Source organism: Leptosomus discolor, chromosome 4 (genome assembly GCF_034619465.1).
Source record: "Leptosomus discolor isolate bLepDis1 chromosome 4, bLepDis1.hap2, whole genome shotgun sequence".
NCBI lineage: Eukaryota > Metazoa > Chordata > Aves > Leptosomiformes > Leptosomidae > Leptosomus > Leptosomus discolor.
The window spans coordinates 33,476,499-33,497,214 of NC_141394.1; the positions used below are offsets into that span (position 1 = coordinate 33,476,499).

The 20,716-nt window shown below is 38.5% G+C and overlaps 1 protein-coding gene across 3 annotated transcripts in view; it reads right to left on the minus strand.

Annotated features, from left to right (window-relative positions):
* WWC2 (WW and C2 domain containing 2) overlaps nt 1–20,716 on the minus strand; it is a 102,772-nt gene that overhangs the window by 51,602 nt on the left and 30,454 nt on the right. For all 3 annotated transcript variants that reach the window (XM_086464033.1, XM_086464035.1, XM_086464034.1), the window contains exon 2: nt 13,378–13,487. In XM_086464033.1, the coding sequence (XP_086320159.1) occupies nt 13,378–13,487 (110 nt within the window). The remainder of the gene's footprint in view (nt 1–13,377; nt 13,488–20,716) is intronic.

The following is a 20,716-nucleotide window of genomic DNA, read 5'->3' on the forward strand; positions in this document are numbered from 1 at the left end:
TCTTTGCCTGTAATCCACAGTTATAGAAGTCTAAACCATAGCTTGCCTTTGGTTACTAAGCAGATGATCAATTTTATTTAAGTTCTTCTTTGCCACAATAGTGTGTGTAGGAACAGTATTTAAGGGATCAACTGCAAAAATAGGAATTAAAATACAATAGGTAAATGCTTATGTAGATCATTCCCACATCCTCAACCTTAATAACAACCTAAAACAGAAGAAAAAACCCTATTTTTTGCATCAGAGTATTTGGAAATAATTGTATCAATAATGTCTTTCAATGACATCTTAAAATTGAATGCATTTCTGAACAAAAATGAAAAGTAATCTTAGCTATTACATTTTTTCAACCCCTCTCCTCCCCACTTCATTAATTTTTACAGCCATATGTTATTCATATTTTATAGTGGTTACCTCTCTCCTTTTCCTCTACAAAACCAGTTTTATCTTTTCCCCTGTAACTGAACTAACAGATCATTAACTCTGCAGATCACCTCACCTAACTCTATCCCTGTCCCTGCAAGGCATCTGATCCAAGATACAGCTTTCTTTTATGGTCAATAGACAGAGAGTGCTGCCCTCAGAGGCACTTCACTCCATCAAAGACAGGTGCCCAAGATACACGGGACTGAACTGCCTTTTAGACGTGTCTACTTCTTTCCATTAACTACCCAGGTAATACGCTAGAGTAGGCTGGAACAGGCGCTTAATTCACAAAGGGCTTCAGGTCAACCATTTTAAGTCCAGCAGCCACACAGAAGACAGACTTGCATAGAAGGTGTAGACAAGAGAATCAGACATACTGTAGTGGTATATATTAAGAAAGTATGTGATAAGATCAACCTAATTGTAGGTTTTAAGTTGTCTTTTTTTTTTTTTTTTTTTTTTTTACATAAACATGGAAAGAGGAAGAGTTAATGCTGAATGTTCCATCTTATCATTAATATTTCCTGATTTAGTTCAGCACTTTTTGAAGCTGTACAATATTCTTCCTTTAAAGCTCTACTAGGTACAAAAACTTTCTTATAAGACATAGCCATGAAAAATGTGAAATCTAAATGCAAACATCCACCACACTGCATTTTATTTGTAAGTTACATACTATAAATTTACATAGATCTACAGAGGTAAAAAGTAACATTCAGTACCAAAGTATTTAAGTGCAAAGTATTACTTCAGAATTTTTCTGCAAAAAGGAGGAGGGAAGTTTATTCTCTGGGTTCGATTTCTGCCACTTTAGTTCTCTAAATTGCTTTACTGTGAGAACCAATGCAGGGGGTGTGGGAAGAACTGCAACAGAACCAATCTGATTGCTCTAAACTGTAGCTGAAGTGCACTCTTGGTAAGAAGGCACTCTTTCAATTCCATACATGAAAACAGTTTTTGTAACAGCAAAAGCTGATAAGGACAGGTTCTGGTTAATAACAATTTCCCATACTGACTAACTAACAGTTTTTCAAAAGCCTTTTTTTGGTGTTAATATCACATAAATCAAAAGACATGTAAATAAAAAGTAGCATCCCATAAAACTAACCCTGTAGAATCTTAAACTGACAATGTGTATGGAACTACTGACGCTTTTAAAAACAAATAAATACACATACAGCCCACCCTCCACCATTTACAAACATGACAAGCTTTTGTATTTCTACTTGGGAAAGGTATCTCTTAGACATACACAATGGATGCATAGAGAGCATAAATCACATAAACCCAAGTGCAGTGCATAAAAGATTAAAGCACAGAAGCTTTATGCACAGTTGGTTTTCCAATAACCCCAACAGGAACGCTCTCTCTGAAAAACTAACTATAGCTGCGGGGACACACACACATATATCCATGTTTATAGCCACCTGCTCTTTTCCACAAAGATATCAGGCACACAAAGAAGCAAATCGATACCTTTTCTCTCCTAAACGGTCAACAGTTGTCCCTATCCGTGGCCACTTATTGCTGTTGTGCTTTAACACACCTTCACTTGCACAGTTATTTACACAAGATAAGAAGTGCTGGTTTCCAGAGCAGTCCTTCTTTGTGAAGCAGGACGAAGAGCATGAAGCAGGATTCTCATGGGTCAATGATCAAATAGGATAAATGCAGTTATGTTGGCTTTTTAGAAGAATGTAATTATGTGATTGTGTTTTAAGAGTGCAACCAGCAGTCACCAAATAATCTTACAAGATTGGAAGGTCTCATCTTCGAGCATGTTGTAGGTAATTGCCTTGTAGGTTTTAAGTGAGGATTGCTCAACATGCAGCCCAAAGACCAAATGTAGCCTGCAGAGTTCTAAAACATGGCCTACAGATGCCCTGTCCTTGTGACTGCAAGAGAAGGACAAAGCTGATCAACGGCAGATTATTTTGTATTGCTGACAAATACAATCAAACATTTTCTTTTTGCCTCACCAAGCTGCATATGCAAAACAATACTATGATTACATGAGCTAACATCTTTTATACTGATAGTCACAAATGAATTAAAGCAGACCCTACATTTTAAAAATTGCACACTGTAATGTCAGCATACTGAGGTTTAGGTATTTGCCTGTGTAGGTACATTGATGGGTCAAATTGTTCTCACCCAATTCTATCTGCACGTGTTTTATTCTGGAATGAACGCTCAGTTGGAAAAATACATAATCCTGGAAAAACCAAAGCAGTACTGGAATGACTATCCCAGAATTTTACCAAGCTGAGAAGGCTCTGGAGTATTTTCACTCTATGTCTTCCTAAATATTACAAAGCAGAAAACCCCAAAAAGCTTATCACTTGTTTGGCAAGTTGTTCATATAAACACATGTGCCTGTGTAGTGGCACCATATCCTTGTTCATTTACAATTTTCAGTTGTCTCAATTCTAATCAGTAGATTTACCCCACAGAAGAAAAGACAGAACTACGGATAATATTTCTGGTACTACAGTGCTGCCTTTTGAAAAGCATGTTCATTTGAGCATATGTACCTTCCAAGAGCCAATAGACTTTTTTTAAAAAGCAGAGTTCTTTCAAAACCAAATATTTATACTTCTCAGAGTAAAGCTTCACAAAGATAAGGATTTTTTTCCTGGACAAGAATGTTTTAAGAACCTGCTGTTAAGGTCAAACTTGTACACAAGAACCTTATTTGGATAGTTACATGCATGTCATTGAGGGGACAGCTTGCTGAACATTTCAAAGTTAAATGTGAAGCCCTCCATGCTTAAACCAAAGAGTCAGACTTAAACCAGAAAGAACATCCAAACATTTTCCTACGCTTATTATTCAACAGCTGATGTAAATAAACTTGGGAGATCTTACTCCTTTTTTAGGGCAGATGAATGTTTCCACTGGTGACTGCAACCGGATGCTGCCTTACAACCTCGTCTGTAGGAGATGAGAATCACGTAACAAACAGATTGCTAGCTAGACAGATGTGGAGATGTTATTTCTGCTGCTCAGGTGTGGAGTAAGCACTGGTTATGAACACTAGACAGAGCTGTAGGGCTGTATCTGTTCTAGAAAATGCTAACTGAACTTTAATCATTAGCAGTGGAGAATGAACAACCCATACCCCTGGCCACGACCTCTCCAACACTTTCTGCATCACCAGATAGTTAAATTCAAGAGTTCAGCTGTTTCTCATAGAGAAAATGAAGAAGATACAACAGCTATCATTTTCTGGGTCATAAACTTAGCCATGAACTAAAGGAATTTCCTTAAAACGGATCTTTAAACAACTAAAAGTTGTACATCAGGCTCTATCAAGAGCACCGATTAGATTTTTAAATATCTTTATATAGCAACTTCCTCTGTCCAATCACAATGCAAAATAACAATCCATAATAATAGAATGAGGAGGGTGGTAACACCCCTAATATGCAGGTTACACATTCCTAATTTGACTTGGTTTTAGCATCATTTAGCAAACTCACTTGCAAATCAAAATTACTCAATTCTATCAACAGATCTTGATTTTAAACCGATCAGTTTAACTTTAAACAAATTACTGCAAGTGCATAGTTAATAAATTTATTAAAAAATTATAAACAAGCAACTTATTTCCTCCTATTTTTAAAAGTCTGAGTGACTACCCACACTGGGGGGAAATTCTGTGAGACAGAAAACACTTGTGGTCTTCACCCAGCGGAACGGCACAAGCGGCAGGATGCCATGCTCCACCCAAGGACGTTCCTGTGCACTGAAACGATCACAGCCCTGTAATGTAGAAAAGGAAGCTGTGCTGGCTTTAATCATAATACTATTCATGAAATGCATTCTTCCTGGCTCACTGCCAGCCAGGTCTGATGCACTTAAACTCAGCAAAGAATTTGGCCCACACAATGATTCAAAACCAAAATGCCAGGACTGACTTTATGCCTTGAAAGTTTTGTTTATTCCTTTGGCTAGAACTTGCTTCAAGGGCAGCAATGTTACGCATGCTCTGCATAATTATACATAAGATATGTATTATACATAGGATACAGGCAATAGTCAGGCATGTCATTTTTTTAAATGAGATATTTTCATATATTATGTTATCAGGAAGCTCTGCCAAATTTTTACAGGCTACTTGAACAGAAGGAAACTATTACCTTATCAGCAGTAGATCATATTTCCCTAAAACACATGAAATTAAAATCCCACTAGAAAATCTCACAGGGAAGGGAACAGCTCCCTGACGCCCTACTGCTAGACATGAGAGAATTGGACATTTTACTACTGGATTAACAATATGTGGAAGCAATAGTTTTCCAATATCTCCCCTTGCCAAACAAAATAATAGCATCGATTGGCTCTAGAATGACCCACATGTAAGCCGTCTTCAGATAGACATGTTGCATTTAGGCAACACAGAGAATAAGTACTCTCAAGGGTTCCCACTAAAAAAGGTGCCAGAGATGCTAGATTGCTAGTTGAGAAGGACACATACGCAGCAAGAGATGACAAAATCATGACATTATACTTTTCATCTTGAAGAGAGAACTCTTATCTGTTTGAACACATGGTCATATTATTCCAGTTTGTAAATGGGGCAGAATCACCATCTCAGAAGAGAGGCTATTCCAAGGGAAACTAGTTGATCTGGCTTGAAATGAGGACCAGAGACCTAAGATCTATAGGGTAGAGAGCAGGGGGGAGTTGTGTGTCACAGCTGGAGCTGCTGTAACAGCCCTCGTTGTTCACAGTGGTGGTTTCCACCATGTCACCTCAACCCACACTCCCCAATGTTACACATTCACATGTTGTCTTTTGGACAGTCTTTGGCGCTCACCCAACCCAGCACAAAGCCTATCCAATATACTAAACCCACCCACTGCCTCACCAGCTCCAAGAGATAATATGAAAGCAGATATATCATGTTCTGGCAGGTTAGGTGAGTTGTGCCATCTTACTAAAGGACCAACGAGACAGTATAAAGGAGGAAGAACCACTCAGCTGGGGAAGGAACTAGACATCTTTTTTTGGCAGCAGTGAGCCTACTTCTGGATCTAGTCATGCATTAGAATCTTCAGTACGGATCTGCTCATTGATATGACACACCTTCTCCCTCATATATTAACTTACAGGAAAGTTTCCAGACCTGGAAACCATTGCTACAATACAAGACAAACTGCAGCAGCTGCGTCCTGAAAGGAAGGTAGTTTTGACTGACGCAGAAGCGTGCCACACACAGCTGGCTGTGCTTTGGGCTGCTCCAGTCACAACTCAGCTAGACACTCTGTGTCAGGACAGCAATTTCTCTGCCTGAAATACTAAGTGATGAAAAGATAACTCCATTACACCTGACATCTCTGGTTATCTTGCATAATAATTGCAGGACTACTACCTCCAACCAAACAGAACTCCACCTTCCAGAGGGTAACGTAGGCCTCAAAACCCCAAACCCAATAGCTGACTACATCTAGGATCCCTCACCACTGGTGGTTCTCCTGAACCCCAATGGCTGAAGAAAGTGCGGAAGCTAAACCCAGATTGGTTTAGCGTTGGGAACGCTTTTGCTGTGGCAGGATTACACGCTACTCCACACAAGTGTTTTGAGAAGGAGAGGATACCTGGAAAGAAACCTACTGCATGCTGAAGGCAAGCCCCTGGAAATGGGCTGCAGGGAAGCCAAACTGGGGCCAACTGCAGCAAAGGAGAATCAAGATTTCACTGGCATCTCAACAAAAATGTCTCAAGATAGCACAAATAAAATCAACAACAAAACTGACATGTAACAAGAGAAGAGGAAAAATGGTGTCTGGTATCAACCATTACAGGATAATGCGACTTAGCTTAGTGCTGGGTGGCGAAAGCCATTTTATCAACATCATTACATAATCACTACGAAATGTTTATTCTGTAAGTATATCCCACGTTTCTTGATAAACAAATTGGCTTTCAAATCTCCAGAACTTTTGGCTGCAATCAGACACAAATACACTTAGAAAAAAAAGAGTGCAAATATTACTTCATTTTACTTCAACTGGCACAACAAATATTGCAGGCAACTGAGATGCAAGTACAGTAGCACTAGTTTCAGGGAGAATAACCAAGTGTTACTAGACTGGCTTAAGGAATGCACTTCATTGTTTACATACCAGAGGCTTTCTGAATGTATTTTTCTTCTTATTCCTTTTTGTCCCCAATTTTTAAAAAAACCTTACAATTCAAACTCAAACAACAAGAAAAGCAATTCGTACCCAAAACTTTGAGGAAGAACTCACAAACAAATATTACATCATTTCACACTGACATATTTGTTCAATAGGTACATAAAAAATAGCACATTACGGAGACAGTAGCTTTAGTAAGACCATGCAACCCAACAAGACGACATATACAGCGTTTTAAAAATGATCTAACACATTGCTGGACACTCAAAGAAAATCACATTCTACCACATTTATTATTGATGGAATATGGGTTCTAAAGAGAGACATGAAGGAAAACTAGGTTATTCAGAGCATGCTTGGAACTGAGCTCGTTATGGTTTGTTTCCTGCCATAGAACTTGAACACAAAAAATGCCTCCTCTCTTCCAGACACCACCTCCACTTTTCCATAAAACAATTCTGTGCTTGAATTTGAGTAATGAGAGAAAATGAGAACATTTTCCAGCTACACTGTGCAAGCATGAGCAGACTTCTAAGCAATATTTATTCAGGTTTTTTTTACAAAGAAATATTGAACATGTTATCCTTACGGCACATTAGCTTCCTCTACATATCAGGTAGCATATGCTTATATATCTCAGAGTCAAATACAGTAGAAACTGTGAGCATTTTGCTATACATTATCCAGTAAGTAGGTATGTTCTACTGGTATGGCTATCAGAACTAAGACGTAAGAAAAACATGCAAGTATGATCTTTAAATAAAAGTCAGTCACTAAAATCATCTTTAATCCAGAGCCTTCACTGCTTGAGCCCTCCTTCTGTAGCTAGCATGCACCAGATTAATCCCTTCCTATAGCCAGGGGGCAGAGATGATACCTCTAAATAAGATACAAGATAAGATATACTGCACTTGGGTTTTCACCCTGTGTGTTTGCTGACAGTAAAGTCTTCACAATTGTTTCCCAAATGCTTGCATGTCACTACTTGCTTAGATGGTGATGGGTTGTGGGAACAAACAGTACACATTTATGATCGTGATACACCATTCAACTCCCTCAAACTAATGGTAATTGCAGACTCATGGTGGGATTTTCAAATTTCTTGCTTGTCTGAAAATATAGTCTGACATACTCTCATAGATGCATATGTACTTGAGTCCCAGGCTAGAGCAGAACAGGATCAGTCTATCCACAAAAATCTCTGTGTTACATAAATCAGTTGCACAGGTGTAAACTGGCATGAAAACGTTCAAGATCAAACAAGAAATAGAATACCTGTAGTTAAAATACTGTATTACAAGTGTCAAACCGTGTAGGTAAATAGCTAGGCTTTAGAATTTTAAGAAGGAAGGAAACCAAGTGGGGAAATAGGGACCTCCAGTGAACTCTATTCTCGAGCTAAGCAGAGACAAATCCCTCTACCTCTATGCTTCCTGATGTTTTAGCATCACTCTGACTCATTTTTCTTTTTCTTTGTGGATGAAACAGTGGTAGAAAGCAGTCTCTGGGAAAGGTGCATTCACACTTCTGAAGTGGACAACTAAAACTAAGGAAGAACTGCAGAAGCAGAGAAGGTACATGTCCAACTCCTCTTTAGAGAAAAATGCTGGGGGTGGAAGGCAGGGAGAAAAATCATCACATTGAATACAAAGTACAGAGTGGCAAAAAGAAAATGATGTGACGGATTGAAATATTACTGGGCTAAGAGTAGCTATTCCTTCCCATCCTTATCTTTTAAATACTGTAATTCAGTTCCTTTCTATTACCTTTGCCACTAAATATTACTAACAGCAGAGTACTTGTTTTATAGGTTAACTAGATTAACGCAATGAAGAAAACTGCTTGCCTGAAAATAAGAACTGGATAAAGTAAAGGGGATAAGTTATTTAGGAATATGTAGGGTGATGAAGGCAAGGCAGAACTTGTCCCAGCCCAGGATTCCCTCAGACTATTCATGTCAAGCCAGAAGTAGGTTTCCCTTTCTTGCTCCCATTACCTCTGCAGCTGTTCATCCACACACATCCCATGCATCAGAAAACCTAAGCGGGTGGGAAAAGGAAGAGGAGGTGGGGAACAACAACTCTCATGCCTCAGGAAGCAGAGTGCTTCCCCATTGTCCATGTTTACTACATGCTGACACAATGTAGGGGCAAGAACCAGGGCAAGCAAATGAGTGCTACTTCAGCTACCACCACCACCGGAGAAGTGCACCTGGAAATCACAGCCTCAGAGTCAAAACTGTTTCCTGGCATGCCTGCACAGGGCACAGAACAGATGAAAGTTCAATGGTGTCATTTCAAAATACCTTTAACCAGTGCTACCATGAAAAGCAGTCCTGTCTCTTCCACCTGACTGTTCATTCGTATCCCCAGGTCACCTTCCCTCCCTTGCTTGGATAAATAGGGGTGTGGAAAGGAGAACAAACAGCAACTTTTTTTTTCCATACCAGATTAGTTTCAACTCGAATCAGCTCCCTGATCTGATTCACTGTCTGGCCATGCAAATGTTCATGCCAGTATAAGCAAAAACGTTGCAGGGACAGAACAAAAGGCCAGAGGTAGCAATAGAGCAGGACCAATTCTTTCAGAGATTATATCAGCTTAAAAGTATTTGCAAATCCAAGCTCTAAGAGCATAAACATTTGCATCTCAGCCACTTGACACCTTATGTTGAAAACCCTGCAGAAGAATTGGAAAAATTTGAAAGTGATGACTTTGCCTGAAATAAAGTGGAGTAATAGGTTTATGTTATTTTTGGTATCGTCTTGAGTTCCTAACTGTTATTTAGCAAATGTTAGCAAATTAGCTGAAGTAGATGAACACACAAGTACATATACGCAATAACAATTCTAAGAGGGTACAGTGTAAGCTATAAAATCTTTGGACTCTCCCAAACCACAGTAAGAAGGATCTTGCACAAAAGGAACTCCTCAGTCCCTGGCCACTAAATAATATCCTTTCAGTCATCCCTCTAACAAAAGGCGCTACTGAACCACAGAGTAAGCATTTAGATTCTTACAGTACTAGCTACCACATCATATGCATGTTCTGCCTTGCCAGATGGCCTGTAATCTAGTCTCCCTTGAAGCTGAAACTATCACATTAAAACTCCTAATTGGGTTAATATATTCATAAAGCAATGACCTCAGTCAGTGTTTCTCAAAGCGAGTTACATCATCCAAAACGATCATGAGAAAGCTCTAAGGCAATCAGTAAGAGCTAGGAAAAAAAAAAGTATTTGAAAAAAACACATTAAAATATAGAAAATTATAGAAAATGTGCGATGATAATAAATCCAAATTATACCTAAACATATTGACACGAAAAGACAGTTCCTTAAGTCTAAGGCAGTGTTTAACAATTGCAAACTGCTCACAGCCAGCTCTTCCCCTCTGTGGAGGAGAAACTGAGTTCCCACTTGCAGTTAAGGAAAGTACTCTTTTCTCAGGTTTGTATGGGAGAAGGGAAGGGTAAAAGACTAAGAAATAATTACACAGATGGGGAAAAATTATATTTTTTAAAGGTATATTTATTTAAACTATTTTTGAAGAACTGACATAAAAATTTGGTAGAATTTTTAGAACTTTGCAAGGTCCAGCCTAGTACTGCTTTCTTGACATCAGTGGGAATTTTGCCAATACCCACCCTTCAAAAGGAGTGGAGTAAGTCCCACACTGACCATTAATGGAAATTTCATCCTTAACATTTTGAACTTTGAGTTTTTAACAGAAAAGGAGGGAACAATCATGAGCAAGACCTTCTGAATTTACAGTCTGTTGCACTAAGATCTAGCCTGCTGCTCATAGCTTATTAGGTTGGTTTGAGAAATTTAACAAGATTGCCTAGTTTTACTACAATGGCTCCAAAGTCCTGTGGACAACCTGAAACTTCACAGTTGTATCACATGTAGCTTTGTACAGAGGCACACAGTCAGAACAACACGAGAAAAAGAAATGAAAAAGAGGACAGATAATAGAGAAGCTGTTCAGAATAATTCATTATGGGATGCAAGAGGAGAGAATCAACAGGCCTTCCCTCAAACATTTTGATGAAATAAATCCAGGCAGAAGGCAGTGATCATGAAACATCCCTAGTCGTCTCTCCCTACCTAACACATGAGAGCAGATTTCTTCCCAAGGCGCTATCTCTCAAGCTGCCATTTACAGGTCCTGAAATTCTGCTTTATCCAACCTGTTTTTTAGGCATCTATCAATTTGGTCCTTCTCCTAGCAGTAGGTACAGTTTTTTCTCCCTCATTGGGCTTCTTTGCCCAATAAAAGAGAGAATTAACAAAATTGTAATCAATACAGGTAAAAGAGTAAAGGTGGCTTCCTTGTTCTAACATAGCCACTGTCCTTAGAGAGAATTTAAACAATTCAAATCCAAAAAGCATATTCAACACATCTGAATTATTACACTGCTAATAAAGCAGTAAGCAGGCACAAACCCTGCCTTCTAGAAAGGCTTTTCCCCCTAATTATTGGTGATCTCCATTCTAGAGATTTCAATAGTATCAAAACAACACATGTACCCGAGTCAGATGAAGTAGAAGTTATAACCTCCACATTCAGCAGGTCAGACAAATTACCTACTTATAAGATTCTTAGGCAGTTTACCTCCCAGCAACTCAAGAGTACTCTCATGAAAACACTGAGCAAAATGCAGCGTACAAAATTAAAATATACCACTTACAAAATAAGAAGTTTCACTGAAATTGCTACAAAGCAACACATATATTAATGGAACCAAACGCACTACTGAACAACAGATGGAAACCACTTTAAGTATACCGAAGTCCAAAGTACACCATTTTGTCATCCATCATACGCATTAACATAATTTAAGAAACGTAGCTCTTATTTGTCCCAGCCACAGACAGATACGTGTACGGATGGACATACACAACTCTTCTCTATTAAGTGGAAGTATTAAGTGTTTACAGCATATTGACAATTTTCAAGAGAATTCCAAGACAATGCTGTCCAAGCATCAACATCTTACATGTGTGTGAAGCAGAACTTCAACTCAGCTTATAATATTCAGGAACTCACCTTCAATGCACAGAAATAGCCCTTAAAAGTAAATTAAGTATTTAACCCCTTTCTGAAAAAAAAAAAAGAAAAAAAAAAAAAAAAAAGGCAAGAAAGCTACAAGACTGACATTTTTAGAACTGATTAAAGGTTTTGAGCATGCATGAAATAAAGAGCACGATTATCAGGGCAGCACTTTCAAAACACCCAGAAATGCAGACTGCCTCTTAAAATTTTATAGCTTTAAGTTTTACAGTTTTGGCCAAAGCAGAAGTTAAACCCAAGTTTCCTCTGATAACAGCATTTAGATTCAGAAACAAATCCTTAATTTCTTCACCTTTTGAATTCAATCAAGTATGTCCCTACTTTTTGAAGTTCAGGAATGTTTAACACCACACATAAGATCAGAAGACTTTCATGGTTATTCCAATAAAGTAGGGCTATAAAGGCCCAAATCAGGTTATTGGGTGGGATTCAGTTCAAGATTAGGTGTCTATCTGCAGGAGTTCAATAAGCACAGTAGGTATCTAATGTCCCATCCTAGTTATGAAACTTGTGGTTTAACCCAACTAAAGGAGCTTAAATCAGCTCATTGTCAAAGCAGACACCCAATCAGTCAGCTTTACATTACACTGACTGTATTGACTAGATAGCTATTGACTGCAAAACCAGCTTAGACATCTCAGGGTTGATTCACTTGCCCATACATTTGAGATGCCACGGGTAACAAGCCTTGTCTCCAGCTTTTGTTCCTGAAGGACACTGGTCTCTTACTGTCCATGACGTATCTACTGACCTTGTGCAGCTGTCTTTGCTACCCTAAAGCATCCGAAACGGCCACAGACACCTGACTATTTTTATAAGTACGCAGCACTGCTAGCACAGACGCAGGCACCTATATTCAGGTATTGACCTCAAACAGAATCTCTTCTATTATGTTGTTAAAGACAATTTCTGACAAAACAGAAAAAAAAGTATCAATTAATATGGAGTAATAAATGCATAAGAAGAGGATACAAACGCTTTCAGGAGTATATTCATTTCAGTAAATCTAACAAGTATTGTATTTCAAATTTTGCTGTAGTTTTATATGGTTTGGACATAATTCCCATGCAATCAAAAATATATGTAGAAACTGATGTAGTCATTTTGTACCAGCAGATTTTCTTGTAAGCCTTTTAAAGCCAATGATGTTATAAAAGGCAAATTTTCCCCAGCATTTTGATTCCCCCTTCCCTTTCCAATTACGACAAAATACAGCATTATTTATAGCCTGAAACGTATTCTACAACATTCTTAGAACTACATTACATTTGCCAGACCTCATATACAAGTTACAAATACCCCCCACACTCCATACTATCTTATCTACAATAGTTCCTTTCAAACTGAAGCCAGTTTTTGTTGCTCGTACCAGACTATCTCTGTCAGTGTGCATTGCTGCATATTTAATAGCCAAACATCCTACACTTTACAGATACCAACAGATGTAAACCATCTTTACTTACTACACATTAGATGGACTTGTTCCACAGAAAAAGACGAAGAGTCGTATGAATAATTTTGAGCCAGCAACCATCTGCAATCACCCCCAGCAAACCCGTGCACACAAATGGGATAATTTGTCTACTGAAAATCAGAAATTGTTACTTTAACTACACTTCTCTCACAAGAAACCTTTCTCTATGCCAAATCATGCTTTAGAAGCTTCTTAGGAAAGTCTAATGAAGACGGGCCTGCTTATATAACTGATATGGCAAATTGAAAAATACTTACGGTTGATGTGATCAATATAGTATACACCAATCTGAGGATCATATGCAGCTTCCCATCCCCATGGCAGTTCATCCCCAACACAATCCGCAAATGACAAGGGCTTTGTTAGCCTAAAAACAAAGAAACAAGTTAATGGTACAGCTTTTCTTTCTTCCATACATATGTTTGTTATTCATATTAACTCCTGTTATGGCAGAAACTAAAGACAGACAGCAGGGAGAAAAGAGAGCAAGTTGTTTTCTCCCTCATAAAGCTTAGGCTCTTGATTGTTTTCCCCCTAGTCCATCCTTCTGAATTCACTGACTTCAAAAACATAATATAAGTTATTGCAAACATTTTTCAGTACAGATACTCAAGCGAGAAATTCACTGCAACACCTTTCACATTTGACAGTTTAAAAATCAAACAACAACCTTGTAAAAAAATTTAAAAAATACAAATCTAACGTTCCTGGTTTGTCCCCAGAAGGTTTGGACCCTTCAACCTTGGGTCTGTAATGAAAGCACAAGATTTCAAGTTCATCTTCTCTAATGACCACAGACAGAAAACGCAGAAAAAAGAATATAACCACCTAAGATACAGTTAGCAGCACTCATCAATCCATATACTTGAGTAAAACAAGCAGACATGTGCATAGAGTAGGCACCTTGTAACGAACATTTAACGGGCCTTTGATGTTCACATTTTTTAGGTCCTTTTTTAGGAAGATAAACAAAGTTTTTCATTTTAATAATGGAGCACAGATTTGTTACAAGAAATAATTGATAACAATAATAATGGGCTCTTCTCCAGCTGAGCTTGAGCAAAGCTTTACATCATCATTTTTTTGTGTCCCCCCCCTTTTTTTTTTTTTTCAAGAAGTAAGTATTGAGTTTCCTGTTGACAAATGCAGAGATAAATGCCATGTCTGATATACTGACATATTTAATAGGAAGAACAAGAGATTAAGGTTTTAAAAATCCTCAGAGTAGGATTATCAAGAGCTGTTTGTGGGACACACGAGTACCACCTCCTTTGCTCACTACTGCTTAAGTTGTATCACCTAAGACTGTTTTTTCACCACATCATTAAAATTCTATACAAATAAAAAGCTAACAGTCTAATTCATATATGCTTGTCTATTTCAGTATTTTTTCTTCAATTAGTTTCTGACCAAAAGAAAAAATGTTTATTGACGTTTTTGTGAGAAATTAAAAGAATAGTACATTTTACTTTCTACAAAATTAACTGGCTTTCTGTGTGTAGAAAACACCAGTTAGAAAAGAATTTACACAACTATCTAATTCAATTTTTTATGCAGCTGATAAAATAGAAATTTGGGTATGGGTTTGATTTAGAAATCATTGTCCCACAAATATATTATTATTGTTGATGGATCTGATGGATACCAATTCTTTAAGAAGGGCAAAACTCTTCCTCCAAACTAGGGTTGCAGAAATTACAACGAACCAAGCTCTTAGAATCCAAAACCTTTTGAATGGTGATTTTGTTTTTCAATTTTTTTTTTTTTTTAAATTGTAAGCACGAATCCACTTCCTCATATTTCTCCAAAGTTTACAACATAATCCTATGAAGGTTACTAATGCTTAATTTGAGATCCTGAACACATTCATATGTATAAGGCAAAATAACTAATTTATTGCCACTTACAAACTGCTTCGCAAAACCACTAAACACACTGAAAACTATTACAAAATTCAGGTGAGATTACCAATGTGGAATTACACCTGGATCACTAGGATACAAAATATGGATTATAAGCAGCACAAGCAAGCTGTGAGAAAAGTTCCACGTACCGGGAGAGATTCTCCATTTGAATGGCCAGCCACAGACTCTTTTCTCAGTAGAGTGAGGAGGTGTAGCTTCTGTAGTACCTGCTCTCCTCAACCTTAACTTACTGTATGCTGCCTCACAGTCCAAGAGCTCCTTTTCTAAAGGAAAACCTAAATGGACGTGACTTATCCTCATCACAATGCAGGAGAGGATATCCCACTGAAGCCAACTGGGATAAACGCCCCAGCAATCTCCAGGGACAGACCAGGTCTGTAGCCAGCCAAGCCTACCCGTTGTACCCTCTGCTACTGCTGACATACATTTTTAAATCCAGACATGGCACTGCTCTGAGTAAGGCTGCTCAGAGAAGGAGCTCTCCAGAAATCCCAGCTCAGACCTGCCACTCTGCTCCTCACCCTCCTCCTCTTCTCAGGGCAGCAAAACCTGTGCTGCCACAGCCAGGGTGGCAGCTGTGCAGCTCAGCAGGCTAACAGCTGGCCTGCAAAGCTGCAGCTCCCTAGCACTGCCAAATCAAACACACCTGCCCACATGCTACCTACTAATAATTACCACCATCACTTCAAAGACTACTGTTTTGTTTGCAAATAGTAAGAGCTAGACAGAAAGAGGTATCTCTTAGGAAAGCAGAAGCCTTTTAAAGGCAGGATAATGCACACAATCACAGCCTCAGCCAGGCTGTCCACAGCACACAGCAAACTGAACACAGGGTACCCATGTCAGAGAGTTCCTAAAAGCAACAGCCCACACGTGAACCTGTGCAAACTACAAGGGCACATCTTGCTGTGACAAAAGTCCTGCCTCAAATTAGATTACAAATGTGGATTTTCATGAAACTTCTTAAATTGAATAAAATAAAAAGTTGAACATCATCCTTAGCCTTAACTTTAATTCAAAACACGAGTCTTGTAGCTCAAGTAGAAAAAAGTATTTGAAATACACCACGTAGCAGAGTATATAACACAACCAACTTGTATAAACATGGCCAGATGGTCTCTAATAAATTCATATAGAACTCTGCATAAGCATTCAATTCTTTCACCAAAGATACACACCATAGTTAGCAACAATCACAAGATGTGATTTTTAAACCACCTCTACACGAAGGATAAAACCCCAGTACTATCTTGGTTTTTCATCTGCACTCCACACCAATTTTGGTTTTAATAATTTCTTACTATTATAGCACATTCTGTAGGTTAGACCGCAGACCACGCGGATGTTCTGTCCAGGTGTTATCACCTGTCAGAAATCAGACATCATAAGAATGAACAGCAGCCATTCTCATCCCAGACACTCCATAAATTAAAGCAACACTAAAAAACTGTGGAGAAGTACTTGAGTGACCCACTCTGGACTTTAAAGAGAAGAAGAAGAAGATGACAGAAGCCCCAAAATACAGGCAGTATTGAACAAATTATTCTGTGAATTCTGCTCTGCTGGATCATGCTTGGACATGGCAGCCTTAAGATCTGAACTGTGTCAGGAGAACTGCTCCCAAGTAGATTTTTAAAACGTGAAAAGGTTTGTACATAACACGATCACAATTACTTTAGAGTTACATCTCCACAACTTTTTTTCTTTCTTTTCTTTTTTTCTTCCAGAGGTAGCTAGAAAGCTGTTGATGACACACCCATGTTTTGGCTACTGCTGAGCAGCACTCACACAGCATCCAGGCTGTCTCTCCAACATTCCCCCCTCACCACTAGGCTGGGGGTGGGCAAGGTCTTGGGAGGGGACATGGACAGGACACCTGACCCAAACTGACCAAAGGGATATTCCATACCATATGGTGTCTGCTCAGCAATAAAAGCTAAGAGAGAGGAGGGGGGAAGGCATTTGTTATTATAGCGTTTGTCTTTCAGAGCAACCACTATGCATACTGAAGCCCTACTTCCCATGAACTGGCTGGACATCACCTCCTGATGGGAAGTAGAGAATACATCTTTTGTTTCTCCACACAGCCTTTGCTTTTGCTTAGTTAAATTGCCTTTGTCTTGACCCACAAGTTTTTTTCCATCTTATTTTCTCCCCCCCTCTCCCGTCCAGCTGAGGAAGGGAGCAGTAGAGCAGCTTGGTGGGCACCTGGAATCCAGCTAAAGTCAACCCACCACAAATACACAGAAGTAAGGTTTCTTCCTAAGGTCAGGGTCCACAAAAATGAGAAATTTACTACATATACTAGTGAACACTATCTTTCTGTCAAGATACGGACAGACCATGGTATTTCACACCTCTGTGATCTGACATTATCAATGTGCATGTTCTTAAAAATGTGTATGCATATGTATGTACGTATACACACACACACACATTACTTTCAACACCTTGTTCTATGCAAGAGTAATGCTGCATCCTGCTGCATTCCTTCTCTGACTCCTTTTTTCTCCAAAATCTGTTCAGGATTAATTCAATTGTAACATTGAACCAGAGGTTATCCATATTATGATTAGGGCTCTACTTTATCAATAGGAAACTCTGGACTTTCATCTTCACTGTCTTCTAACTTCAGCTGATACCAGCACCACCGACCTCCTTAGCATAGTTCAAGGAGTGATTTTATCCACACTCTGAAAGACTATGTGAGTACAGCTTGACGTGTTTTGCTTGGATAGAACTATTTCCATCAATTTTGTAAGACTGATTTATTGTGATTTATAATATATGTGGTGGAGGGTTTGGTGAAGAGAGAAATGTTGCAGTAGGCTTATCTCAGAAAATGGGGGTGGGGAGGAGGGGATACAGACAAAAAAACCCCCACAAACCCCACACAACAAATTTGAGACTTCTTTTCCTCAATTAGAAAGGAAGAAAATGCAGGTTGGTAAGAGGTACATAAATACCTGAGAATTATGAACAGGTTTTGTCTTACTCTCTTTAAAAATTACTTCCAAGAATACCTCCTTCGCTGTGTGGTGCTTGACCTACAGTCAAGACTTGAAGTTTTGAATTCAATTATAACTAGGATCAACGCTCAACTTCTATAGCAACTTCAACCTGCATTTGAAAACTTTCTCCAAATTTCAGTTACCCTTTATCCAAAACGGCCTGATGTTCTTTGCCACACAAGATCTTGTGTGACACTTACATGAAGTGGTGTACTGATTAAATGTCACACCCATTCATTCTCATTATAATGATGTACATTACACATTATTTATTTTCTCTTACAATACAGTAGTCACTAGTACTTTTTTCTAGACAGAAACCATTCTGAAAAATATATCTCTTCTCCACACTCTAGGAATTGAGAAGACAAATCACAAGTTACTATTTAGATCCGCAGAAATGAGCATCTATTAAAATGTTACGGAAGAAACACAATGATTGAAAGACCACATGCATACTCATCCAAAATCTGGTTCCTTTAGCTACATATACCACTGCAGAAAGGCGTACAGATGACTTAACAATAACACAACACAACAGTAAAATAAAAGGCTCCTCTGAGCGCCTCCCCACAAATATTTTCAGTTAGCACAATGACACAGAATAGGAACATCAGCATCAGCTAATTTCTTATTTTGCAAAAGGATGGCCGAAAGCATAATTCTTATTTTCATCCAGTAGCTCAAGATCAGCAAATGTAAAAATTTAAATCAACTCATCAGGGAAAGGAATGTATAAATAGAAGAAGAAAAACGTTCTAAATGCTTCACTAGAACTCCTGAATTTAGTGCTCAAGCTGGATCTTAAAATCAATTCAATTCCTACTCAACTTTCTAATGCTATAGGCATTGTGACTTTGAAGGATCTATAAACATGTCTTCTAATACCATCCTAAATATCCACCGAAACATGGATTTTACTTACTTCAGGCACCCAAGATGGATTTCTTGCATAAAACTCAGGGGTGCAATTCATCTCATTAACTTCAAAAGTCAGCTACCTAACCTGAATTACTCCTTTAGGTTCCCTAGAGAGGCTGATTCAGCACAGCTATTTAGATTGAAGATGAATCACACCAAAGGTTTCCCTCTTTTTCTAGTGACTACAGCAGCTGTCTGAACGCAAGGCTCCTTACCCTATAGAAGGTAACTAAACTTAAGCAGGATGAATACTATACCAGGCATCAGACAGAGTGCATACAGAAGAGACCATGCTGTAGCTCCACATTGCAGGTCAGAGTTAGAGAGAGGCATTGCTGCTTTCTATGGCTGAGCTCAGTATCCATTAACAGCATGAAAGGTACATTACATGGGGAAGACAATTTTCTTTTCTACAAATTACAGTGGCTGAAGCTGCAACAAAACACATTCACTTTCTATTAATAATACTGCTGTCACTTTCCTAACTTTAAAAAGTGGTAACTGGGCCATTTACCTGCAGAAAGGGGCAGAATTTGCATGCCCACAAAACACCCTTCTGGCATATTCTTTGTTCATTCAATTCTATAAACCGGCAAGTCCCACGCACAACCTCTCTCTCTCGAAAAAGCTCATTCATGAGTCTGTTGACAGGATTTCAGCTTTTAAACACCATGCTCTTAACACAGTAGGGCCTTGTGTTCAGATACCAGGCCAAGACATTATGTACAACCTTTGTATTGCTTAGGTACATTATCTTTTAATAAGAGTATTATTAAGATATACTGCCATTTTTTTACAGGTATTATTTTGAAAGAGTAATTAAGTGGACATCAGTATCACATTAGAACACATCCAACAAGAGTAGCAAAGTGGCAGCCCCTGTTTTAGTATGGTGGTGTAAAATAAATAAATACAGTAAGGTCATGCATCTGTTTACCTTGTTTGCAACCAAACGTCAATAAAGGCCCATGTTTAAAAGACAGCAAACATGCATGTTACCTTTTCTACAGCAATACAGAATTACTAAGAGTAGTTCAAACTAAATGTCACCCCATTCTTTAATTATGAAGAATTCTCAATAAACTATGCTGCTTTATGCCTATAGCCGCTAGCACATGCACCGTTACTCTGCTTGTTTTCTACCACACATGCATGCACACAACAGCATAGGCTTACAGTCAAAAGTTCCTAGCCGTGTTCCTAGTGTTTACACGTAAGAGTCAGCAGTAGACCGACAGCACCATGCCTTCGCCTTTCTGCACAACTGCTGAGGCATAATTATACACTTTTAGGAGACAAAGATTTACTAACTCCATCAGCAAGTATTTCCTGGATACATTTAATGAATTTGCACTTGTTTTCCAGATTTCAAATCATTTTGCTCCTGGTAATACAAAGACAGGTAAAACAGTTAAATTTTTATAAAAGAATGGAAACTTGAGATATTTGGGCATTGATTCTAGTTTTCTAAAAAAAACATACAGGGACAGTATTTTTAATAGCTTGCAATTTCTATCCTATGATTCTTTTAAGCCCTTGAATACTTCTGATGTGCAGCAGGCCTTAAAGAAATATACTTCTTGGGTTTTAAAGGGTTTTCTTGGTAAATGAAAATGTACACACATGCAGATAGGGGTTTATACTAAGACACACACAAGTCAAGTTCACCACCTTACAGCAACACAGAATGGCTGGATGTTATTTGCATATATACTACTGGGATAATGGGCCCTTGCTAC